General features: G+C 40.2%; 1 protein-coding gene across 14 annotated transcripts in view; it reads right to left on the reverse strand.

Moving 5' to 3' along the window:
- The window catches only part of SYTL2 (synaptotagmin-like 2), a 73,462-nt gene that overhangs the window by 15,165 nt on the left and 31,262 nt on the right, over positions 1–27,035 (reverse strand). For 3 of the 14 annotated variants that reach the window (XM_014540228.1, XM_014540226.1, XM_005866862.2), the window contains 9 exons: positions 21,437–25,306; positions 18,276–18,377; positions 16,235–16,288; positions 14,748–14,795; positions 8,353–8,447; positions 5,485–5,604; positions 4,020–4,189; positions 2,591–2,693; positions 343–513 (listed from right to left, as the gene is read on the reverse strand). In XM_014540228.1, the coding sequence (XP_014395714.1) occupies positions 343–513; positions 2,591–2,693; positions 4,020–4,189; positions 5,485–5,604; positions 8,353–8,447; positions 14,748–14,795; positions 16,235–16,288; positions 18,276–18,377; positions 21,437–25,306 (4,733 nt within the window). The other 11 variants (XM_005866867.2, XM_005866865.2, XM_005866864.2 and 8 more) reach the window with 10 other exon arrangements.

The following is a 27,035-nucleotide window of genomic DNA, read 5'->3' on the forward strand; positions in this document are numbered from 1 at the left end:
GGTGGGGTGGGAACCAGGTGGAGGGGAGCAATGGGGGGAAAAAGAGGAACAACTGTAATAATCTGAACAATAAAGATTTATTTTTTAAAAAAGAAAATTATTGAACTATAAGATAGATTAGCAAGAAATAGCCAACCTGAAGCATACATGGGAACCAGGGGAAGAAAATATAGAAAAGAGAATAAGAGACATATGAGACAGAGTGGAAAGAGAAAATGATCCCAAACAGTGGATAAGTATCCTGAATGAAAATTCAACTTTATAGGACTTTTCTCCTACACACCAGGCCTCAAAACCACCAACCAACCAACCAACCAACCAATCCAAAAACGCTGAACTTACCTTCCGCTTCAGAGGGTACCACTTCAATTGTTTATTCTGTTTGTTGTCCCAGTCCCAAGTTTCCAAATCAAGTTCCACTTCCCCAAGAAAACTATTGCGTTTAAATGTATCCCGATGCCATACAGACAGGTTTAGCTTCTGTGTCTTTAAGATTTGCTTTTCGATTTTATACTGCAGTTCAAAGAAGGAAATTAAAGGGGTGAATGATATTACTTTATGCCAAAGTTATGACATAGAGATGAAGAGAAGTCATCTGTGCAGATTGGATTTTCTCATCTGTTAGGTTTCAAGTCTTAAGAATATTGCAAAGTCATCCTATTCTAAGTGTCTTGTTTCAAAGAGCTAAAATCCATCTTTCACAAAAGTTGATTTTATTTGCCCCTTTCGAAAAAGCAAACCATGGCTCAAATATCATAGCTGGTAATAGCTCCTTAGAAACAAAAGCCAATTATTCAATTTTTTACTGGATGTTTTTTATTTCTAACTAGGTATAACATAAATCAAACTCATTCTAAAAATGAAGTTTAATCGATGGTCTGTTTTCTACCTAAGGACAAGGTATATTTTTAAAATAGACTTTATTTTTTAGAGCAGTTTTAGATTCTCAGCAAAACTAAGTGAAAAGTAGAGACTTCCCATAACCCACCTATCTCTATATACACACAACCTCTTCCACTTGATATCCTACAAAGATAAGGAATTTCTCAAGAAAAGATAGACTTGTTTTTTCCTGCTTCATATGGTCAAGTGAAAAATATTTGGCATCCTAAAACTTTTTCATCTAAAATGACAGTCAATCCTTGATTATATGTAATCATGGAAGGGATAATAGTACTTCTAATCTAAAAATAATCTCTATTTGGCTTTATGATGTACTGCTTGAATGCCCATTTTGGTTGTAGCACACTTGTTATTCTCTGAGTTTACTTATTTAAATTATCTGGCTTTTCCTGAGTATAGGGCTGAAGTAGCTGACCTAGAAATAGCTAGGGGACTGAGGTATATCATAGTCAAACTGTAATTAAAACTTGCTACAGAAAACTCACCCACGGATGACTGAGAATTAATTTAACTCTACTTTTCTCAGAGGATAACCAAATAGTTGGGCAGAATTTTCAGAAGGAGGGTACTTCTATTTGTAGTTTTACATTTTCTATTACTCATGATTAAGGTAGCATGATGCAGTTTGCAGGGTGGGGGGTGGGGGGGGGCGAGAGAATATGGTATTTGAGCCAGGTATACTTTCCATTCATATGCCCATCCATCTATCCTTCCAATAAACATTTGAGTGCTTTTTCAGACACGGTACTAGGAGTCAACATTTATTAAGTGTTTAATGTATACTCATCTCTTCCTGTATATAAACTCTCTTAACATTCACCACTACTGAGGTAGGTAGGTAGGTCGGTACTATATTACCTCCTCCCTTTTGCAGGTGTGAAGTGCAGACAGGCTGTCATTTACCCAAGGGCACACAGTTTATAAACAACATAGAGTTGGTCCCTGCCCTCGGGGAACTTACAATTTACTGGGAAAGCAGACAAACCAGTAAAGTGCTGAGAGTTAAGATAGCCTAAGGCAAAACAAGAACACAAGGCAGCGGACAGCAGGGGGGCCTGCAGGGTAAGGACAGCCGCTCATAGGAAGAGGCATTGAAGGCTGTAGGAGGTAGTTAGGGATAGAATGTGGGGAAGAATATTCCAGCCTAAGCAAACACAGAGTCCCAGCAGTGTGAGAAAATGTAGTTCTTCCAAAGAACAGAAAGGAATCAGGGGATCCCGCACAAAGACTATGACCGTGACAAGACGAGGCGGGAGCTCAGGTTGTGAAGGGACTGGTGTGCATGGTAAGGATGGAGTTGACCCTAAGGGAATCCTAAAAGCTTTCAAGCAGAGAAATACCACGATCAGAATTATGCTTTTTAGATCATTTTGGTTGCAATGCTCAACTTCATCAGTTGCATATCCTTGAGCAAATTACTTTATCTCTCTAAGCTTCATTTGCCGCATCTTATGAGATACAGATAATAGTACCCGCCTAGCAGGGTACGTAGGGAGTGAATGAGATAATGCGTACAACATTCATGGCATATCATCTCATACAAAGCAGTTTCTTGGAAAATGTTGATCCTTTCCTTCCTCTCTGGGCAACAGACTTAATCTGTAGAGGTACAGTATTCAAGAAGATATGGCTAGATAAACACATAGGCCACCATTTAGGGTTTTCCCAATCTAGAGTTCATAGATACCCGCAGTATCTCATTATACACAGGATTCAAAGTTTTCTTCACGACAAGTGTTTTCTTCTTGCCCATTTTGCCCTTGTCTGGTAACAGGTAAGTCTTTACATATCTAAAAAGAGAAATGAACAGACAAGAAGGTCAGAGAAAATGAAAAGTGGTATTTCCACCTCTGCTTTTAAAAATGCATTAGAAATTGACAGAAAGAATTCTTTCATAATGAGAAAAGCAATAAGTAATAAATGTTCCACCAACACCTTTATGCTTAAAAGTTTAAAGTTATTTCAGTGGAATTGGTCATGAGTTCCTTTCCTTTGGCCTTCCATCAGAGGTGGGAGGGGAGTACTACAGACCTCTAACAGTGCTTAATTCCACTGGCTTCCTTTCAATTCAGAAAGGCTTTGGTGCTTGCAGAATTATTATTATTTTGTTACTCTTCGCCCAAGGATATTTTTCCATTGATTTTTAGGGAAAGTGGAAGAGAGAGGGAAAGACAGAAAAACATCAATGTGAAAGAAACACATCGACTGGTTGGCTCCTGTACGAGCTCTACCAGGGCACAGGCTGGGGAGGAGCCTGCAACCAAGGTACGTGCCCTTGACCCAAATCAAACCCGGGACCCTTTTGGTCCACAGGCTGATGCTCCATCCACTGAGCCAAACTGCCTAGGGCATTGTAGAATTATTTTTAAAAAGTTTTTGTGACTGTTTTTTGAAATAAAATTAATCTTAGCATGCACCTATTCAAGCCATATTCAATGTAAAAAAAGGATATTGGGCTCAGTTGTTTTTGTAATAAAAGGAAAAAGGATTGGGCTTATGCTAGCAAAATAAGAATCAGACTTCTGCATAGAGATGAGTGGGGAATACCATTCCACTTTTGCAAATAAACTGAAATGCAATTAAATCTATGATCTCAAAGATGAATTGGTAATTCTCCCTAAAGTGCTTCTGCAGAATATAATTTAAATATGGAAACTACCTCCTTTGAGAATCTTAACTGATTCTGCACCACTGAACATTATGAAGTATGCCCCACATGTCCCTAATTCTGGAGGCAGTTTGGGGAGTGCCGTGGAAAGAGACAAGGTTCAAGCCCTCCCTCATTCCTCATTTTGCCAATGACTGTCTGAATTTACGTAGACAGGCTGCTTATCTTCTCTTGCCCTTGTTTCCTTATCGGTCAAAAGAAGGACCTAGACAAGATGACCTCAAAAGTTCCTCCAACTTGAAACATTTTGCGCTTCTCTGACATTGCTGCAATTTAATAAGTTTGGCATGTGAATATATAAAGTAAATAAGACAGCATTCCCCCTGCCACCACTTCTCTTTTCAAACATTGCTTTTAACAGAGTCATACCCTCCCTTCAATTCTGTTCTTTCCTTCCAGGTTTCTACAAGTTTAACTAGGAGGAAATAGTGATGCCAAATGTACTTACGGGTCTGAACGTTGTTTTCTAATGTCTGCGGCGGCCAAGTCTTTACACTGGGCCACAAAGATATGCAGCTCCTTCAAAGAGTCCACATAGTCAACTGCGAACTGGATACTTCCTTTCACCTCCAGATTGCCGAAGTCCCCACTGTAAACGCTCATCACACTGCCGCTCACCTGAGAGCATTGGAAACATGCAGGGTTTGTCTCTCTCTCATGCTTGAACTCAACACAGGGATCATGGCTATAATTCTTGCTTGCCATTATTTCGGGAGTTTGCATATAAAAGCAGCTAATTTGATATGGCATAAAGACACACCAACACAGATAACCTGACGTGATATACACGACACAACTAGTGTTTTTTAAAAAAAATTGCCTCTACGAGACATAGGGGAGAAGTGAAATGCAAAGTTACGTAGATGCTGCTGGCTCATTTCACAGCAGGGTGATTTTAGGGTAGGGGGTTTTCAGAGTTCCATTTTTAGGCATGCTCAGTATTTAAAATGTTAAAGAAAGGGGATGTGAGAAACGCCAGGCACACAAATCACAGTGACACGTTGCTCTATCAAATTTCCAAGGCACTAAGAAGGAATTTTACTATGTTACCCATCCGCTGAATCCAGGAAAATGCTTACTGAGCCATACGCTTTTAGAGGTCAGGAAGGGTAGAAAATGGATGATTGATGAAGGGAGTTTAAAGCCTTCCAAGACCATGCATTAGATTGTTGTCAGCAGAAATTCAACTTAAAGAGATTCTAAAAAACGCAATCTGAGAAATGTGAGGCTATTAAGTATTTAAGCACAGGTTTATTATTTGTTTAGCATAGCTGGCAAGATATGTGCATGTGCATGTATATGTATATCAGGGAAATATTTGGAACAGTGAATGCAGATATATTTACATATATATATATATTTCTACACACATGCTACATGCACACAGAATGACCTCACTTTATGAAAGAAGTTCTTAGTGAAGTAACCACACTTAGGGAGCTTTGCTTTGAAAACACTGTTCAGAATCCTTTTATAAGGCAAAGAACCACCTCCTCCATTCTTTTATGTGAATCAGTACTTTCACCCAACAGGCTTGCTAAAAAAAAGGGAGATACAATTCTATACCTGCCAATGGCATATAAAAGCATATCTGATACAAGCAGACTTGATCATAGTTACCCATTTTGCACAGAAAAATTCAGTGGTTCATTTTGTTGGTAATTTAAGTTTATTTTTGTAGTCCTTACCTTCAAAAAACCATATTGATTTATAATGGATATGAACCCTTATGCTTAAAAAGAAAAAGAAAAAGGAGAACTTAGCTAGCCAGCAGCTAATGGTGGGTGAGAGAAAAAGCTCATGCCCTTGGAATCTGGGAAATACAACAGGAGGCCATTGTACTGTAGCAGGAGCGTGGCAGAGCGAGTTCGCAGAAGCGGTGAGATATTAACACGGAGCCTTTGTTTACATACAGAAGACAGGGACGTCATGCCAGAGGAGCTGCTAAGATTGGTTAGAGAGCTTGGGCTCTTCTTGTGTCTGCTGAAGTGGTAACTGCTTTCTGATGCTGTATCTGTTTCTCTGTCATCGCTCTACAAAACATCATATAATATATACACAGTTTAAATTCAGAATGAATCCAGATCAGAATCTCTGTTTAGATAAAGATAATATCTTGGTATCGCATTGATCTATGACATTTCTCAAGTTCCAAGGACACTAGGGCTAATTGCCAAGGAATGGGATTCAGGATGGGGTGGGTGGGCTGCCTTGGACCTCACCTAAGGAGGAGAGCAGTGCTTAGCTACCAAAATAACAGTGATTTTTCTTTTCTCACCTACAAGGGGTCCTGAGGTGCATCAGAAGACAGTACTTCTGTGAGCTGCTTGCTGCTCTCTCAATATTACATACTTAGTGTTTCTTTAAGAACTTTACTGACATACATGAGAAATTAACTTTACCCAGACAATAAAGGCTCTAAGTTTTACTGTCAAGACATAAAATGTCATGCTTAATTCCTCTCATCATTAACACAAACTTAACTTCCCTAAAAAATCAAATTAAACTAGGAAAAATAAATGCTAGTCTTCTCTGTTTCAACAAAAAGTGAGTATTTTAAAAATTTGAAATCACCTCTCATGTATTTCAATAGTGATATTGTGCTTATCTTTTTGCTGCTCTAGGGTAGTATATTAAATTATACATTCTACCCACATTAAATTTTTAACACATTTAATGTGTGTGTGTGGGAATAACACACTTAATGTGTGTGGGGGGAATAACAACATGATACTTATTTTATATATATGTGCCCCAGGAAATATTTACTTGGGTCAAGAAAGAAAAGTGGCAATAATAAATTTTATTATATTTAGGTCTAAAGTGTATTAGATGGTAGTTTATAAAAATTCATGATTCAGAATGATCTCCTTTGGGGGTCAGAGAGTTTATGGGGCAGTTCAGTGGCTTCTGGGATTAGGGCAACATCTTTATGGAGTAGTTAGTTCATGCTGACATATTCCAGGGCCATGCAATTATGTATCAAATAGTGCAGATTAAGAAAGGAGTTAAATAAAAACAAAACTTATGACTTATATGGATGAGAAAAAAAAAACACCTCAAAGATCAAACAAAAATTCAAACCTTTTCAATGTCTCTGTTGTCACACTCTCCCCCCACATGCTTACAGTCCATTTCCCTCTATTACAGCATGTACGACATTCGATCTAGTATATCAGATCATTAGTGAATTATTGGAAGGATGGGACCCTGTCTTGCTGACCCGGACCACGGATTTTCACATAGTTGGCACTTTAACACATATCACTGATGCTAAGCCTCAAAGGGACTGTGGACAAAGGAGCAAGGCCTGATTTCATCTCCACTTCCTGTAACATTCCGTCCAACCCCATGTCCTTTGAAAGGTAAAATGATACAGCTTAACTTGGCATGCCCGATGCACACACTCAAATGATTTGGACTCTTTTGTGTGGAGCCGAGGAACAGGTTAAAACTAAAGGAAGGACAAAAATAAAAAACCAGGAACTGGTATTATTTGCCTCTCAAGTTATTATATGATTAATTCATATGACCAATCAAGACCAGGAACTCCATGAGGTGTCTACCGTTGGCTTCCAGCCAATGAATTAGGTTTAAAAAATGAGTGGTTCTTCCCAAAGTCAGTGTAATGTGGGCTCTGTTTGCAGATACAGCTCATCTAAGACCCACAAAGTGGTGAGGTGTAATGTACTAGTATGTGTTGTCCAGAGCTTTGCTCACATTCTGTCTATGAATAAAATGCATGAGGATGAAGCTTTATATTTCTCCATCAAAAATCAGGCCCAAACTGCTGATAGTAATAGCTAACATGTATTGGATACTCACTATGTGTCAGGCACTGTGCTGTGCGCTTTCCCCACATTATCTCACTGACTCCTCACAACTTAATGGGGGAGGTACTAAGAAACTAGACTCAGGGAAGTTAAGGAACTTGTCCATAATCACACAGCATAGCCAGGACTGGGAATGTCTGACTCCAAACCTCAGACTCCGAATTACCTGGCTACAAGAACTTGAAGTCTTAATTAAGTCAAAGGACCCAAGTTATAGTTCCACTTTTTAGTAGCTGTTGGATTTTGAGAAAGTTACTTAACCTCTCTGAGGCTCCCTCTTCTTTTATAAAATGGAGAAAATAGTGCCACATTTAGTTAGTGAGAGTTAGGTAACAGAATCAATATTAAATGCCTGGCACTTACTAGGTACTCAATGAATAGTAGATAATAGTCATATTAGTAGTTAACAGCATGGGAGTCAGATCTGGGCTCTAGCTCTGGTTCAACCCCTTTCTCACTGAATGAGGTTACTTCACCTCTCTTAGTCTATTTCCCCATCTGAATATCTGGGGATAATGTATATAGATAGCCTTAAAGTTCACTATGTCATTTTTACTTTATTATTTTAACAAATGTGTTCAAGTGAGTCATGCAACCTAGACTAAGTTTTCACAAAACAGCTGTACTTTAAACTACAGAGGAGTTGTCAGTCCATGCTAACATATTTCTGCCTAGATTTCTTATTTTGTACCCACTTTGAAACAAAAGTCACATTCCCAAATCTATGCAATTTGACTTCACTACCTAAAGGAGTTACTGTTTGAGTCAAATGAGACATGCCTTGCCTTGTTCCAGGATCAACAACACTACCTCTATTGATATGAAAGGCAAGGGTCAGTCCTGCTGACCTCCAGTCCCTGCCACGGCTGAATACACACACACCAACCTTAGCAGAGCAAATCCACTTATTTGGTTCCATTTTTCTGAAGGTACAAAAGATAAACTTGCCTCATCTTGGAGAAATGCTGGAACAGACTTGCTCATCCTTTTGAGTTTGTCGGGGTGGGAAAACTGATTATCAGGTTGTGAAGGCACTGTGGAAACTAAACAGCAGCATTTCTGTTCAAAATTATCTTTACAATTGTCAGACAAACACAAGGCATAGGTTGGAAACACACTTTTCTTCCATCTATGAACAGAGATGTTTCTGTAAAAAGGTTAAAGGCACCATACTTCACATGCACAGGACCACACAGTAAGCAGCATGCAGTTTCATAAATTAATTATATAGAAAAAAGAGCAAGGAGTTGAACCAAATAGAAAATAAAGTCATTGAAAAACTATTCATTTTTCTTGAACCGGGAGCTGGATTTGAATTACATTAAAACGTGCTATCAATGAGAATTGGTTTTAACTTATTTTTTCACATCACAGTTTTGAACCCCGCAATCTATAATTTAGTGGTTCATCTCCTTGAGATATTTATACTTTTAACATGCTGCAGGCTAAAAAACTATTTCATCAGACAGCAAGGACCTTTGTACACAACTCAGTCATAATCGTGTCCTGGACATTGAGTGTCTAAGACAGCCGTGGGCAAACTACGGCCCGTGGGCCGGATCCAGCCCGTTTGAAATGAATAAAACTAAAAATAAAAAGACCGTACCCTTTTATGTAATGATGTTTACTTTGAATTTATATTAGTTCACACAAACACTCCATCCATGCTTTTGTTCCGGCCCTCCGGTCCAGTTTAAGAACCCATTGTGGCCCTCGAGTCAAAAAGTTTGCCCACCCCTGGTCTAAGAGAAGGTTTGTTTGTTTTTTAGTGAGTGTGGAGAGTACCATGAAAGACCAATACAATTTCAAAACTAATTACTCTTTGAAAATAGAAATAATTTTTTATAATTTTTTTTACTTTTCAATTATAGTTGATGTAAGTTTCAAGTATACAACCCAGTGAATAGACATCTATATAATTTTTGAAGTAATTACCCTAACAAATCTAGTATGCATCTGACACCATACATAGGTATTATAATATTATTCACTATATTCCCTATGCTGTATTTTGCATCCCTGTGACTGTTCTGTAACAACAAATTTGTACTTCTTAATCTCTTCACCTTTTCACCCAGTCCCCCATTTCCCCTCCCCTCTGGCAACCGTCAAAATATTCTCTATCTATGAGTCTGTTTCTAATCTGCTCATTTATTTTGTTTTTTTAGATTCCACATATTAGATACCTGTCAATTCATAGAATTTTCAATAGAGAAATCCAAGGCCAAGTGTGAATGATTCAAGTTAGGATACTCTAAGAATTTAATATGAAAATGTAGCATATGGTTTCTTTCTGATATAGTAAACATATGTATGGAAGTCACAATAAGATGACAAATTCTATTCTTAATTTGTGTAACTCTAGTTAGAAAGCTATTTTTTTTCTTTGTCTAAGAATCACAATGTTGAGGCTATTTTTGTGGTGAATTCAGAGCTTTTATATTTGAATGAGTTCACATTTTTCAAGTCACTTAGAACAGTGCCTGGCACATAGTAGGCCCTACACAAGTATTTGATAAAAAAAATAAATATTGTCTGAAAGAGATTCTTTAAGTTATCTTTACAATGTGATACAAATATGTTGACTTTATCATTGAAAGCGATACTAGGAAAATAAATAAAAAGCAATTTATAGTTCTATATATAACTCAAAAGGCTCAAATTCAGCTCTAAGCATTAGCTAAATTTATTTTTAGTTAAATGAAATCTAATTGAAGAAAAATGAAAACTAAACTACACATATTAAATATTTGCTCATTCAAATAGTAGTTCTCACCTAGCCTCAGGCTTACAAATGTATCAAAAAAACATTTATGGTTTATCACAAGATGATAACCGCTTTAATCACTCCCCATTAAGCATAATGTGTATGTGTGCGTTTGGTGACTATCATACAAGCAGTGTAAAATTAGGTCCCAGGAGGGCACAGGAGAGCCCAAAGAGTATCAAAACCTTTTTATCACAACACTGCTTCCTATTATTTTCAAAGTATATGTCCACTTCTCAAACATAGTCACTTACATTTATTGGCCTTTATTTATGTTTTGATCATGTATTTCTTTACTTTTTTCAGGAAATCATTTTAAAAAATATTTTTAAGTTTTTCAATTAAAGTTGACATTCAATATAATATTATTTTTAGGTGTAGAGATCATATATTTCATTTTTTGTCTTGTGTGGTAAGAATACATTCTTCACTAGAAAAAAAAAAGGAAAATATCATAAAAAAGAGAGAATTGTCCTGGCTGGTGTGGCTCAGTGGTTGAGTGTTGAGCTATGAACCAGGAGGTCACAGTTTGATTCCTGGTCATGGCAGGATTGAGCCCAGGTTGCAGGCTCAATCCCTAGTGTGGGGTGTGCAGGAGGCAGCCAGTTAATGGTTCTCTCTCATCATTGATGTTTCTATCTCTCTCTCACTTTCCCTTCCTCTCTGATATCAATAAAAAGGTTTAAAAAAAGATTTTTTTTAAATAGAGAGAGACTTGATCCAGAACTTACCCCATGATTAGCCTATTTGCCTTGACCAATAACAAAGCTCATCAGGAGGCCACAAATAAAGATGTAGATACATTGGTTATATATCTATACCTACATATACTACATCTATATAGACGTGTATAGATATATCTATATATCTCTATGTTTTGTTTTCACTCCTCAGGCTAAATGTTGAACAAAACAGCAAAATGAAATCAGATGCTGTTTTCAGTATCTGCCAGTTCAAAAGCATCTGGAAAAGCCTCTTGACCTGCCACCCCTGAAGGACAGAAGTCTGGTTTCCTCTGCAGCAGCCAGAGAGAGACTAACACCAAGGACCAGAGCCTGGACTGCCTTTTTGCCTGGGTGGTTCTTAAGAATTTGTCAGATCGAGTGCTAAAGCTCAGCACCTTCATCTCCGGCAGGAGGACCTCGTGAGCAAAGTTTCAGATTTCAGACAAGATGTCACTGCCTTCTAGCATCAGCACTTTGTTTCTCTAATGGCTCTTTCATTTAAGCTGCTCTTCTCATGAAGACTTATGAGCACATCCAAAGAATGTTGGGAAACTGTTATTAAAAATCCCTGGACACCTCAGGGCAGGCACGTGTATCATCTTCAGACTTCCAGTGCCTATGATCATGACACTGACAAACTGGGGAGTCAAGAAGACACAAATGCATAGCCATATGCTTTGCTAGGCCCACAAACACCTTTTCAATGGGCCATGTGTCCTCAACACTGTAGTCACAGTTAAAATGTTCAGCAATCTTAAGATTGAATGGAAAAGAGTGAAGAATCAAAATCTTTGCTTGGTGGTGAATATTAATTAGTTGATGACATTAACCACTACAAGTGCACATTCATTTCTTAAGATTCAGATGTTCAGGTGGAGAGAAACAAGATGGCAGCGTGTTTTTAAATCAGGAGTGATATCTTGGCTACAGAGGCCTTCCCTGAGAAGAAAGGGATCCCAGTCCCACACCAGACTCCCAGCCCAGGGTTCCAGAGCTGGGAAGAGAAGTCCCCATAACTCTGTAATCAGGAGTGATATCTTGGCTACAGAGGCCTCCCCTGAGAAGAAAGGGATCCCAGTCCCATACCATACCCCCAGCCCAGGGTTCCAGAGCTGGGAAGAGAAGTCCCCATAACTCTGGGCTGTAAAAATCAGCACGTATTGTGCTTGACTGACATGCAGGGTGCTGGAGATCCAGCAGTTCCTCTTAAAGGGCCGGCACACAGACTTACATGGTCCTGCTTCCTTTGAGTTCCAGTGCCAGGGGCATTGTGGCAGGAACTCAGGGGCAGCTTTCTCCCAGACAGAGGTGCTAGCAGGGGTTAGTGTTCCTATGCTGACACCTCCCTCATTGCAGAGCTGACCTGCAGCCATATCTAAGTTTCCAACAGCGTGGCCCACACTGTGGACCTCAATGTTCACTCCGCCCTGCTGATTTCCAGAGACCCAGCCCCATCCAATTTGTAGCTCCACCCAAGCTGTTTTCAGCTTCTTTTCCATATGAATGGTCTGTCCTGGCTTAGGCTTCAGTATTTTCTAAAATCTCTCAAATAAGCATCAGCAGGCATCAGCATGCCCCAAACCTATCAATAAGAAACCCAAGACCCTGCACTAGCACCAGCCTGCCCTGCTTCACAGATGGGCTTTGTCTGGGCATTTCTAAGCCGAATACAAATAGCAGGCATCTGCAGATCTCTCTGTAGTTCCTACCGGGTGGCCCCAGGCAGCAGCTGACTTTGAAACTTCCGGAAGGCTTCAGAGCCAGTTCACCCTGTGGACAGCTTCAGGCCATACCAGATTACAGCTCTACACATCCACAAGCAACTTGTCTTGGAGGTCAAGTCCTCCCAGTGACACCAACAGCAATCAAGGCTCAACTACAACAAGACTGCACACAGCCCACACAGGGGTACACCTAGAGTGCCTAGCTCAGGTGACTGGGGAGGCTAAGCCACTGGGCCATACAGGACACTTACTACACAAGGCCACTCTCCTAATTCCAGGAGACATAGCAGTTCTACCTAATACATAGAAACAAGCACAGAGAAGCAGCCAAAATGTGGAGACAATGAAATGTGTCATAAATGAAATAAATGGAAGCAAGGAAACTACTGGATACAGAGTTCAAAACAATGGTTATAAGCTTGCTCAAGGATCTTAATGAGAGCTTCAAGGGACTTAGTGAGACTTTCAAGGATCTTAGGGAGAATTTCAAAGATATGAAAAAAGACCAGTCAGAAATTAAGCACACAATAAATGAAATAAAGAATAATTTACAGGGAATCAACAGTAGAAGATTGCAAGAATCAAATCAACAATTTGGACTATGAGGAAGCAAAAAACACCCAATCAGAAGAGCAAAAAGAATCCAAAAATATGAAGATAGTGTAAGGAGCCTCTGGAACAACTTCAAGTATACCAACATTTGCATTATGGGGATGCCAGAAGGAGACAGGAGAGAGTAAGATATTGAAAACCTATTTGAAGAAATAATGACAGAAAACTTCCCCTACCTGGTGAAAGAAATAGACTTACAAGTCCAGGAAGCACAGAGAGTCCCAGAGAAACACAAAGAGGCCCACACCAAGACACATCATAATTAAAATACCAAGGTTTAAAGACAAAGAGAGAATCTTAAAAGCAGTTAGTTACATACATGGGAGCATCCATATGACTGTCAGCTGATTTCTCAACAGAATCCTTGCAGGCCAGAAGGGAGTGGCAAGAAATATTCAAAGTGATGAAGAACAAGGACCCATAACCAAGATTATTCTACCCAGCAAAGCTATCATTTAGAATTTAAGGTCAGATAAAGAGCTTCACAGCTAAGAAAAAGTTAAAAAAGCTCATCACCACCAAACCAGTATTACATGAAATTTTGAAGGGTATTCTTTAAGAAGAGGAATAACAGAAGAAAAAAGATAAAAAATATGAATAATAAAATGGCAGTAAATACATACCTATCAACAATTGAATCTAAAAATCAAAATAAATGAACAAGAAATCTAATAAACAAAATAAACTGATGAATGAAATAGAATCAGAGGCATGGAAACATGGAACATACTGACAGATGAATCTCAGAGGGAGGGAGGAGGGGCAGTGGGAAGAGTTTAATCAAAGATCTTAAATACATATATGCATTACCTATGAACACAGACAATAGGTTGGTGAAGGCCTGGGGCAGGGCGGGAACTGGGTGGAGAGGAGTAATGGGGGGGGGTGCATCTGTAATACTCTCAAAAATAAAGATTTTTTGAAAAAGATTCAGATGTTCACTTGATTTACATGTTGAATATATACTATTTGCATCCAGTTTTAAACCTCAGAGCTTAAATCCTAGACATCATAAAATTTGCTTCCACAGGTATATAGAGAGGCATACAACCATACGATGTACTAACTGTCAAGTACAGTTCTTTCTTCGATCCAAATAAATTATAAATTGGTTCATATCTATAGTCTTGTGTAAAGGCCACAGAGATCCAATACTCAAGATCATTCTGCAAAATAAAAGCCAAGTGATGTTGGAAGGTGCCAACTTCATTTTAAGCAAAGACACAAAGAGCAGAGAGAATAGCAAAAGGATAATATCTGGCATTAACATATATATAATAATTTTTTAAAATATATAACTCTTTCTCAGTAGAACCACTAATTAATCTTTCAACACAGACAGTAGTAAAATGTTTTTAATACCACCCTTGCCAGAATGAAATAGTTTTTTTAAGCCGCAAGAGTTTAGTACCAATAATAAAGCTGTGCTATTAATGGGGTTAGTCATTTCAGTATATTTAACACCAGGTACAGTGGCAACATTTAGTCATTTGTGAGAAAAAACCTGCTACTCACTTCCTGGTATGCGATCATTTGTATCTGGTTCCTGATATGCTTTTTGATCTGCTCAGAAGAGCGACATCGAGAATAAATACCATTTATTAAAAGAGACATGAAAGTAAAGCTCAAATTTCAGTTTCATGGCTGAGACTGCAGAATACACCGGACAGGCTTTCAGCTTGCTTTCATCCGTTCCCCAGTATGACTCTTCATTAGCCTCTTCAATGTCTCCTGTTCAACTAAAAGTCCTGCATCCAGCATTGGAGCTGTTTAGAGTCTTTCCTCAGTTCACTAAGCCACACCTTTTAAAATGGAAAGAGCACTGAACTAGGAGTAAGGAAGCCAAGATTCTAGTCCCTACGCTCCCACTGACGGACTAGCTACAGGATCTTAGACAAGTCACCTACTTTCTCAGAGCTTTTCTTAGCTATAAAACAAAGATTAAACCCCCTGCTCCACCTACTTCTTTCTTTTTAAAATAGATTTTTGAATTAATTTTTAGAGAGAGATAGAAAGGGAGAGGGAGAGAGGAACAGCAATTGGCTGACTCCTGCACACCCCCTCCCAGAGATCCAGCCCACATGTACCCTGACCGGGAATTGAACCTGCAACCTTTGGGTGCACGGAAGGATGCCCAACCAACTGAGCCACACTGCCCAGGGCCCTCCCCCACCTATTTCAACGAGGTTGTTGTAAACATAAAATGAGAAAGACAAGTCTGTTACATAAAAGTAAGAAATGACCTCTGAGGAGCTCTTGCTGCTTTTATATGGGAAAGCTCAGTGAATATACATTTTTATTATTATAGTGAAGGCAATTTAGAAAACAAAATTCCAGCACACAAAGACAAATTATACATTCGCATCAATGCTGAACTATAAATATCAAACTCATTTCCATTCCCCCCCCCCCAATAAGGCATTATTACCCTATTCATTTTATAACTGAACCAAATAATACCTGATCCATTGACAAGCTTCAAAATCTTCTGACTCCAGAATCAGTTACTATTACCCTCCATCTATTTGTAGTTATTTACATGAGGGGAGGCAGGATTCCCACTTTTGTTCTGGGACCCTTTCCTTAGAATTTAAAGCTTTCCTGGGTATGCCCAGGAAGATCTATATGCTGAGACATAAGAATCAAATACAAGAATAATTTAACCCAGGAACCCACTGTCCCCTTCCTGCCTTCAAAGGGAGTTTTGCAGGTCAGAGTAGCAAAAATCAGCTCCTACCCATGGAAATACAGTTTCCTATTTATAGAAACCCTGGCTTCCCAAGGGTCTCCGAGGCGATCCTCACAATGCTATCCCCAGCAGAAGCCTCAGGAATACAAACAGTTCGCACCCAGTCAGAACCGTTGTATGATAACTTAGGCACCATTCATCACGGAGTGGCAAATGACGTATCTATTTTATCCAACAGCTGTGTCCCGGTGACTGCCCAAACCACCCAAAACCTCACACACAGACAGACATGCAGATACATAAAGATATTTACCATCTTCAGCACTACGCACTAATTCTTCTGGCAGATTATCTATTTTTGCTTGATCTGTTCAGGAGAAATTAACACACGGTTAACACGGCTGACCCTTGGCGAGAAAGAACAATGAGATTGTCCCCGAAAGCCCCGGGAGTTGGAAGCAATTAGTCAAGATGCAGTGAGAGGTGCAACCAAGATGTCTCTCCCAAAATACTTTGTCTGTAGATGAGCTGCTTGAGCCAGTGCCATAGCGGGAGCTCCCGTTTCAGCTCCGATGCAGCTTACATCAGCACACGGCTGCGCACGGACTCCCGCGGGTTAGGAGGTTAGTTCGGAGCAAGCAATCGGCGGGCAGCGGGAGAAAGCACGGGGCTGCAACAGCCTCTCTATTCTTCTAGAAAGGGTACGATGCTGGCCACGACTGACACCTTCCCAAGAGCACGGTCACTAACAAGCATTTCTGTGCCCGCATCACCATTTGTGTACGCCCCTGGGAGCCCTGCTGGGGAAGCCAACTGAAGAGATGTGACTGGGGACCAGCTGCTAAGTGGAATCTTGGCAGGCGACAGTGAGTGTGGGTATCGGCATTTGGAAGGGAGCGCGCAAGAATACCCGTCCCTGCTGATGATCATTTTTTTTCTTAACCCTACACATTCCTGAGCACTTTAAAGCTGCACCATGGAAATAGCCCATGTTTCATAAATAAGAAGTTTGCCAAATTGAACAATTGTTGCTAAGTTGTTTTGTTTTTTCCCCCCCTCTCCTCAGGGCCCAATCACCAACATCCGGAAGAATAATCAGGGCTGTAACTAACAAAGGATCGGACTGCCTTCTCTGCAAGCATTCAGGCGGATGTGGGGGTTGGCCACCTGTTGAGGAGGCTTTGGAGGGAATTCCTGGACTGGGGGGAGTTTGGAATGGGTGGCCCTCAAGGTCCCTTCCAACCCTGAGATTCCAAGATCTTTGGCAGGGTTAGGACTGCATGCCAAATTGGGAATACTGCCTTCGGAGCCCTGGGAATCTCTGAATTTTAGAAATTGTTTAGTGGAGTGTTTCCTAACCCCCCATCCCCCTTTTTCTTTTCCTTTTAAAATTCTGACTTCTTAGTCTCAATTGCAGATGCATAAAAAGTATTCTGAACATGACAATGGTCCACTTTTGACCATATGAATTTGACAATGGTTAACTTTCACTCAATAAATTTTCTCATGACCATCTGTAATCCTGAGGGTGTATTTTAGCTTAATAACAATAAGAACAAAACCCCTAGAAGTCATCATTTCTACATCCTTTTGTCTGGCTCACAAGTCCCTCTATTCGTTATGTGCTATGTTAGTCCTCAAGACATGCTTCACCCATTAAAGCGGCAGCCAGTGGGGAACAGTATGCCTCAAGTGTTGCGTGTCAGGGAGTCTTTGGGCTTATCGTTCCAGTGTCAAAAAGAAATGCATGAAAAGAAGGGACAAAAGAGAAAGGAAAGTCCTTAAAGCCAGGGACTAATTCATCTTCATATCATGCAAAATTCACCCGACATCCAACACTGTCATAAATGCTCTTGACAACATTCTGTTGTTGATTTTGGGTCCTAGCTCTGCTGTGTGATACTATGCAAGTTACTTTGCCTCTCTGAGCTTCATTGACCTCGTCTATAAAATAGGGATAACAACTTATCCCTCACAGGGTTTACTCATGCCAGATACGTAAAATAATGCATATAAAACGCTTAGCCAAGTCTTGGCACACACTACTCAATAAATGTTAGTTATTACTACTAGAATCACTAGCTACCACTATCTTTTAAAACTCACTCTACTTGAGTAAACAAACTGGGATTCTTCAATGCAAGGAAACCTGGTGTTCCAGTAAGCAAACGTCATGCATTACTTTAAAGGCCAAGTTCCAGCCTCTTCGGCTCACTTGGGAAGGTCATTCTCATCTGTTAAGCCCCCCTTAGGGGTTTCAGTGCACAACAGCATGCAGTGAGGCCACAGAGGAGCACATAAGCATTTTTAAGCTTAGATGGGCGCATGGACAGTGGCGCAAACTGTATTCTCACTTGATGAATCTGATGAAATGTCTTCTAGACTTTTGGAAGGCATTTTCCTAGCAGCACTCCTTTCCAAAGTTTTCAAAACAGGACTGGGTTCTTCCTCTGAACCTGTTGTAAGACAAAACCGATGAACACTGCACAATACAAAAAAACACACCACCAAACTCTTAATAACCAATGGATATGGAAATGGTAGGTTAAAAGGAGGCATTATGCCATAAGCCTCTATACTTTTGTTTACTCTATGAAGCACTTCACAGAAGAAAATAAAACTTCTTCATGAATAGGAGGTCCTTAAAAAAAACAATGTTCTTGGTCAAAAAATATTTGCAAACATAAATCATTCAGAAACAAGACTGCCACATTAATAGAAATGTGATCTCCTAGTCTTCCACACCTCTATTTTAGGCACATGATTTGTTCTGTGCCAGGCTTTGAATCTTTCCACTTCATTTCTAGCTTTTGAAGATAGCCACAAAATGATTTTGGAAGCATTAAAAAAATTAGCTGAAAACCATAGAAGGCAGGATCCAGATGTTTAACATCTGTGTATAATCGAATATACAGATGGCCGAATTCTCCAGATCAACAGATGTAGGCTTTTTGGGTTTCATGAGCTCATAAAATTTCCATCAAAATATTGGAAAATGACACGAGACAGTCAACTTTTTATTTTACTAAAGCATTTTAAAAGGGGGTGGTTGTGGCTCTATCACCTACTAATGCCTTTTCTTTATAAAAGGAGGACCAAGGGAAAGAAAAAGGGCATAACCTCAGTATATATATAACTAAGTACATATAACCTTACAAGAAATCTCTCTAGACAGTCCTTAATTGTTCTATTTTGATAATAAAAACTCCATCATGGATGACCCCTGTCTGCATACTGTCATTTATCACTGCTATATTCTCAGTGCCTAGACAAGCGGTTGGCAAGAGGCACTTCAAAAATGTTTGCTAAACCAATGACTAGTTCCATTAATGAATCAATAAATTTGGAACCATTTCTCTAGACAATACTTTACGGAAATGCATCCCAGTTCCGCCCAATGTTAATAGGCATTCTACAGCAAATGGATTCTAAGATGAATTAGACTTGGGATGCTCTGTATTCAAATTTAAAAGGGTTCTCATTACAGACCTTCTTGGAGACTTTAATGCTAATAATGTGCAGTCTCCCAGCATTTCCAAAAGTATCTGAGCACAAAAGTCCCCCTCACCTCCCTTCCCCCAAGGAGCACACATAGAGGTATTGGTTAGTTGAGAATTGAACCACAAGTCAAAAGTGTCAGGCTGTTCACCAAAATTGTGGTGCTTTTGTAGCCAGGTTCCCCTCTACTCTCACCTTACTCCACCTACTTGTTTTAAAACATAAAACTACAACTATACCTTTTTGTACCTCTTACATCACTTACAATTTTAAAATAACTTCTCTGGGCTCTGTCCAGGCCATTGTTTAATATTGTTATTTCATTTGTAGATTGGCTTTTTGCTGTTCAGTCAGTTATGCTAGTATACTCTAAACACAACTATACACACTAGGCCAGTGGTCGGCAAACTGCGGCCTGCGAGCCACATGCGGCTCTTTGGCCCCTTGAGTGTGGCTCTTCCACAAAATACTGACTTTTGCGCAGGGGCCACGAAGTTTCAATCGCACTGTACATGCGCGCCCGCACGTGGTATTTTGTGGAAGAGCCACACTCAAGGGGCCAAAGAGCTGCATGTGGCTTGCGAGCCCCAGTTTGCCGACCACTGCCTAGGCAACAGTCTCCAACGTCAGTGCAATTGTATAAGCTCTCCCCCTCCTATGGATCAGTTTACCGAAGAAACTCATTGGGGATAGTTTAGTAAAAGTCTTCTTCAGGTTTAACATGCTGACTTACACTCCTGCACATGTCTGGTTTCAGAGACTGGTATTTCACTTCCCTTCTCTTACCAGAAACATTTGTTAAAGCAGATTCAACTTGATGAATTAGGGCTAAAGATGGATTCTTTGGTCAGTTTTCAAGAGGCCCTACGGCTACTTGCCAAGGAGTCTAAACCTCACAAGTCAGCCACTCAGCAAAGTTTATTTATTCTGAGACTGAAGGGAGCTAGAAAATGACAAATCCTATTAAACTACCAGGAAGGTGATCAACGTTACATGTGCAGCTTTGGTTAACATGTCCCGCTAGGGAGCATCCGTTATCACTTCATTTACTCTAATCGGGTAACTTCTCATTCCTGTTTGCTCCTGGGTTTCTTGGCCAAAACGCCTGTGTTGATCAGAAGAGCAAAACTGAGACAACCCTATGTTTTATCGCCTGGCTGAAACCAATACCCACAATTCCCCTAGGATGAATGTGGCAATCGATTAAGATCTTCATCCACTTAGCCAAGGCTGGAGCCAAAGAAATTCACCAGGCCAGGCAATGCCCTTGTGTGGGACCAAGGGAAGTCATTTGACCAAAGTCATACTCTAGAACGGGAAGATGCTAAAGATAATTGAAAACAAGAGGGAGAGCGTGGCAACAAAAAAACCCCTCAGCACAAAGTATCTGAGGAAAAGAAAGTTCCAACTGGAAGATGCTGAAGATAATTGAAAACGAGAGGGAGAGCGTGGCAACAAAAAACCTCAGCACAAAGTATCTGAGGAAAAGAAAGTTCCAACTTGCACTTGGTTCCTGGTATTTAGCCACTACTGTGGGAAACTATTGCTCGGAAAAGGGAAATTTGTGCTCATCTGTGGCAATTTCTTGCCACAAATCTTAGTAGAGATCTCTGTTTGGATTGCCAATTACGAAAGAAATTCTAATTACTTCCAGGAGGAAAACTAGCTTGAATGTTAGAGGTAGCTTCTAACACTCCCCTCCCCCCCCCCACACACAAATTCTTTAAAAATATTTTTGAAACTGAAAAGTTCTATTGTTGATTCATGAGAATAAAGTAAAATTTTAAAACACTGCCCTGTGGGTAAAACTATGTGTATATAATTTATTTGATTAAAGATTATAAAAGGAAATGTAGTTTTTATGAAGAAAGGCTAGGGAGAACTGAAGTGATAAGAAGAATTTAGCACTTTTGGGAGTGGCAAATCAATTCCAATTTAGAAAGCGCTATCATCCTTTACATCGTCATTCCATAAATCAACTAAGTAACCAATGGGTTAAAAACGTCAAAATGCTCACTGGAGGTATTTCTCCAGCTTTCCGCATTAGAACCGATGTTTCCATCTGAAAAATCAGAGTCAGAGACACCTGCTTTCTCTTCCTCTTGTCTCTTGTAAGGTGATTCCAGAATCAGTTCGACTTTACTTGTCTTTGTAGAGTTTTCCTTATTGGTCAGGAGAGGAACAGGTTGCCTATTTCTGGACACGCTAATTGTGTCGGGACCCTCTCCGCAGCCAGGCTCCTGAAAAGCCCCTTCTCGAACCCCGGCAACTTCAGTTTCACTCTCCCTGGGCTCTGGGGGCTTTGTAGTTTCAATGATCCCTATTTCATGGTCCACAGAAAGGGTTCCAGGGATCTCAGCTCCACTCTCATAACCACCGACATCTATTGACAGATCACTCACAGCTTCTCCTCTCAACCCTTTATCCCGTGGGTTGACTCGAGATTTGAAAACATTACTCTTAAGCTTCATTTCAGGGGCCTCTTGGGTTCTCCCCAGAAACCTGGCCTGCCCTGACCCGGAGGTCTCCTTCTCGGGAGTTCTTTCCTTCCCTGACACCCAGGGCTCATAAGGAGGAGCTTCAGATGTTTCTCTAAGGAGTTTCTCAAAACCAATATCAAAAGCGCTCTCAGTTATTGCTGGAGCCTCAGCCTTTTGTACTGTCTCTTTTATTTCCTCGGGATGGAATCCAGAAGCGGCTGGCCTGGGCACCTCAGTACAACCTATTAACTTGGATGGAGAGGGCATCCCTGTGTTGCTTTCAGATTTTGAGGAGAGAGTCTCAGTTGCTTCCTTCAGCAGTTTCTCTAAGCTGGCCCTGAGTTCAAGGGGCTCTGATTTAGGTCGAATAATTGTCTCCCTCACAATTTCTGTCACTTCCTGAGGTGACTCTTTGCTGTACTGAGCGACAGTGGAGCCAAATGAGTGAGGGATTTGTTCTGAAAGAGTCACTGGGGCAGCTAAATGAGAGGCAATGTCATGAGTTTTATCAGGAGCTGCTACACTGAAGGAGTCAGCATCCTTTCTGTCTGGGACTGTAATGTCCACTGCAGCCGATGGTGGGATAACTCCGGGAGAACTTTGGAGGCGACCTGCTGCTTGTACTCCTTCCGGAAATTCTGCTTTTACTTCTCCAGGAACGACTTCCCTCCCAACCGGATAACTCAACGTAGCTTCCCTAAGCAGCTTTTGTAACACAACATTTACATCATTCAAGGCAGATCTGGGTGGAACAATGACTTTTTCCACCGTCTCTGAAACTTCTCTTCGCGGAGGAAGTGCCATATCCTGGGGAGCAAGATGAGCATCGCTAGAAGAAGGCATATCTTGGGGAGATTTGGCTTCAATTCCCAAAGAACCCTTTCTGTGAAGATGGGGAGGTTGGTTCACTGGGTGAGAACCTCCTGCAGCCATCTGAAACAAGTTTTCCGAGTTTAGCTGGTACTCACCACTTTCCGTTTGCGGGGGGAGAGCTGTCTTTCCGAGAGTTTCTTGCCCCCCTGGAAAAGGAGCTATGATCTCTCTCTGGTGGGCTGTTGAGTTGTGACTGCGTTCTACACCTTTTTCAAAAACTCTCTTTTCTCCAGGCTCAGAGTTGATCCGAGGGGTGATGGGTTCCAACTTAGTTTGCAAGGGAGAGGGTAAAGTCCCAGTTCCTTCCTTCAGGAGTTTATCTAGACTGGCAGCCCAAGTGCTTGGTTTGACCTTCGGAGGAGCTACTGTTTTGTCTACCTGCTCATTAATGATGTCCAAAGGTTCTTTGGCTGCTTCCTCAGTATCTGTCTTCTGAGGCCATGTCCTATTTTCAGAAGCACCTGGTTCAAGCACTTGTTTTCCGTGAACTTTTTCACCAGAAGGTGGGATTGCTGGTGACGAAGCTTCTGAAAGTAGCTTCTGTAAGCTGTCATTAAAAGTGTCTTTGTAGTTTTTAGACAAAACGTGTGTTTTCACTATGGATTCTTGAACCTCTTGGTCTGAGCAATCCTTTTCTTCCTTGAACACTGGCGTAACCAACCATTCCATATTCTTTTGCACATTTTCTTTTGATGACTCATTTCCTGGCAACTGATGAGTGGACTTTGTGGGTGGTTTCAATGGAAATGTGCTTTCATGAGGTAATACCTGGAGTGTGCACTTTGAATTTATTCCCTCTATTTCCTCTGCTGCTGGAACTTTTGCGGGGCTTAGAAATGTCTCGATTTCATGGGCATTTTCTCCTGATGATTTGAGGTCATGGGGTTCTTTGTGTTTCTGGCTGTTAAAAGGCACAGAATCTTTTTGGCTTGTTTTGGTGGTATTTTTCTCAACATTATCCTGAATGTTGGAGTTGGCTCCTAAGTCCCAAAACTTTCTCAAATTCTCAAATTGAGAGTGATTATAAACCTGTTCTGTACTGGGTTCATCCATTCTTTCTTTTAGGGACATAACTTTAAAGTTGGGATTTGATTCAGCAATTAGAGATCTGTCTTTCTCCAAAGAAGCAGGTATTTCACTCCCGGCATTTGAAGGATGCTGCAGTACCAGCGAAGAGATGTCTCTTCCAGAATGCGAACTGTCCGCCACTGGCAGTCTTTTTACAGGCTCATTTATCTTATTCTGAAACAGAGACACTTTATCTGGTTGGTCAGCAGAAGGGTAATTTTTGGATGGACCTGACATGTGGGCCCTGGTCTCTTCAGGTTTATTTAAGGAATAAAAACTGGAGATATGAGCTACTTGGCCATCCTCATCTAGGACCACTTTTTTGGCAGTGACCTGATTATATTCATTCTGGCCTGTAGATATATTGTCCATGGACCTCCCAGGCTGATAGGCTGTAGCAGAAGGTTGTCCCTGACTGTGCGAAGATGTGGGTTCCTTCTGAGTGAATCTGGCTGCAGCCTTCTCACCTTCCCAAAAGGATATTCTGTCACTCACTCTTTTGTACTTCTCTCTTTGCACTTGTTTCTCGGGAACCTTACCAGCTTCTTGTGGTAGTTGGACCTCAGGCTTCTTCCAAGGAGACTTGTTGCTGGCAGCTCCAGGGAGCAACTCAATATTCTCTGGCTCTACTGAAGCTTTCGGGATATAAGTATCTCCTCCTTTACTCTCTCCCCCTGCCTTCGTGTTGTCTTTTGAACTTGGTTCTTTGACGATTTTTGCAGAGTCAAAATTCACCTCTGAGTTTCCTCTCTCTTTTTCATAAACACGAAGCTTGGGCTCTTCTTCACCTAAGCTGCCAACATCCTTAATGTTGCATGGAACTTGGTCTGCTGCATCAGATTTACTGAGAGCACTGTAGGGATAGTTACTCGTTCGGTGAGGTATCCCATTTCCTGCGTCTCTGTTTTTTGAAGCTTGGCTATAGTCCATAGTTTTACTCCCTTGATTTGGACTGTAAGTTTCAAATGGTTGCGATATGCCTGGACCTTCCTTGCCTTGTTGGGACAAATGAATAGATTTGGGATTGATATCCACATTACTATCTTGGCAATTTCCAGGAGGCAGCACATGTCCCTCTGCCCGGAACATCGAATCAGACCCCATAGGCGTCAATTCAACTTTGGTGGAGAGCAGAGCCTTTGAGCCATTGTCTTTTAGACTGATGTCATCTGTCACGAAGGCAATAGCAGCCTGTGATTTTGAGTCTGCTTTTTCTTTGGGCTCTATTCCTTGGGGATGTTGGAGAGGTGACTTATTGTCATCTAAATGAGAACTTCGGTTAAACCAGTCTAGGACTTTAGATATGGAATCATCAGTTGTCTTCCTTATCTCAGTGGCATGTGGACCAGAGCGTGAGAATGTCTTAGCTTTTAGGGCCTTGAGAAGAGGAGGCTTACCTTGCTGATGGTCTCTAGAGCTGCGATCTGGCACCTGAGAAGGCTCAGGCTCAACATGAGACCGTTCATCTGCAATAGAGAAATGCTTTTCTAAATAAGAAAAGAGAATGCTTAAAGAATTATTATTCAACCACTCACAGTATCTTTAAAAAAGGCACTATGTATTTACATGCTCCACACTACTAGCTTTTTATATCAGCCTTTTGCGGGGGTTATAATGTAAACCTTACTAATTAAAATATTCTGCCAAAGATGCCTTCTGACACAGTGAAAGAAGAGACATGTAGACTCCTGAAAGTAGGGGTATACACCAAAGTGGGAAAATTTCTTTGAAGTCTTTGGTTTATTTTAAAAACTCATGTAAATTTTGTATTCTGCTCCATGTTACATTTTATATATTCATTTTCTCTCACTTTCAAATCTTTGCATAAAACTGACCTTCCAGGAAGATACACCATGTTGGTTTTATGACCCCACCTATCCACTAGCACACTCATAAACCCTGGAGGATTTATACCCAAGTTTAAGGTATAGACTTAGGAGATGTCAAGAGTTGGAAAAACAACTTTCAAGGAAGATTAAACAATGAGTTCCCTCCAGAATAGTAGAATGCAATGATGAGGATATTTGCACTCCTGGGTCACACTCCTGATCTATTAAACCAGAATCTCTGAAGATGGGCCCAGGAATCTTTACTAATAACTATCCCTGCCACTGTCTTACACGCTGGAGTTTTAGGACCATGATCTCAAGAATCCCTTTCATTATCCCTAATCCCTCTCCTATAATTTGTGACTTACAAGTAGTTTTTATGAGCCAAATAAACTAAAATGAGGACTGATGGAGAATGTGATCTCTACCTGATGTTGGCTAAGAGGCTAGAGAAAAATATTTAACTTCTTTCTAAGCCATCAAAAAAGCAGAGAGAGTCCTTTCTGAGCTTTAATCACAGGGCACAGGGTACATTTAGATAAGGGAACTCAGACATTCTTCCTCTTTAGTTAAGATTCAGGTGTTTCTGCCTTTTCCCCTCTTCCTTATCGATGCTACGCTAAGTAATACTTGTTCCTGAAGATTATGTGAGCTGAATTTTTATGAAGTCAGCTACATTTAAATGCACTAGAGGGCATATTAGTTAATAAAATTATATTTTTATTTTTATTCATCAACTCTGGTTAAATATTTTAAAAAAACCAAAGTCTTATACAGTAATTGGCACATAGTAGGTATTGGTTTGCTTCTTTACCTACACTTTGTACTATTAAATATAGTAATAATTGTGAAGTTTATTTGAGAAATCTATAAGAATTCTGTTAGTCTGTTTAACAAGAAACTACTCAAAGATGAAAAAATATTTGTAATATACTGTTGCTGAAAAAAGAAGTCCAGGCAGTATAAACATAATTAAAAATTGTATTTATGCCTGAAAATTATTGAAAGGCTCTACAAAAAAAATGTTAGCAATAGTTCAAATAATGGGTAATGACATCACAGGTGATATTTGTTTTATTCTGTGTGCATTTTTTCTTCTTTATTTTTTAAATAAAGTGAGTTACAGGGAGTGATGGTAAGAGAAGCCAATATTGCTTCTATCCCTTCATTTCTGGATCCCATATATTTTAGCTATTGAGGTATTGAACCATTTATCAGCAGCTGGCTCTGCCCATCCTAGGGCGTTTCTCCTTTTAAAATGTTTTACAATGAAAGTTTATTACTTTTAAAATAAGAACAGTTACTGTAAAAATTGGATGCCAGGTAATGTTTTGTTTTCTCTAAGGAATTCTTTTGTTTTGTGTTT

The sequence above is a fragment of the Myotis brandtii genome, unplaced genomic scaffold, assembly GCF_000412655.1.
Source record: "Myotis brandtii unplaced genomic scaffold, ASM41265v1 scaffold24, whole genome shotgun sequence".
Taxonomy (NCBI): Eukaryota; Metazoa; Chordata; class Mammalia; order Chiroptera; family Vespertilionidae; genus Myotis; species Myotis brandtii.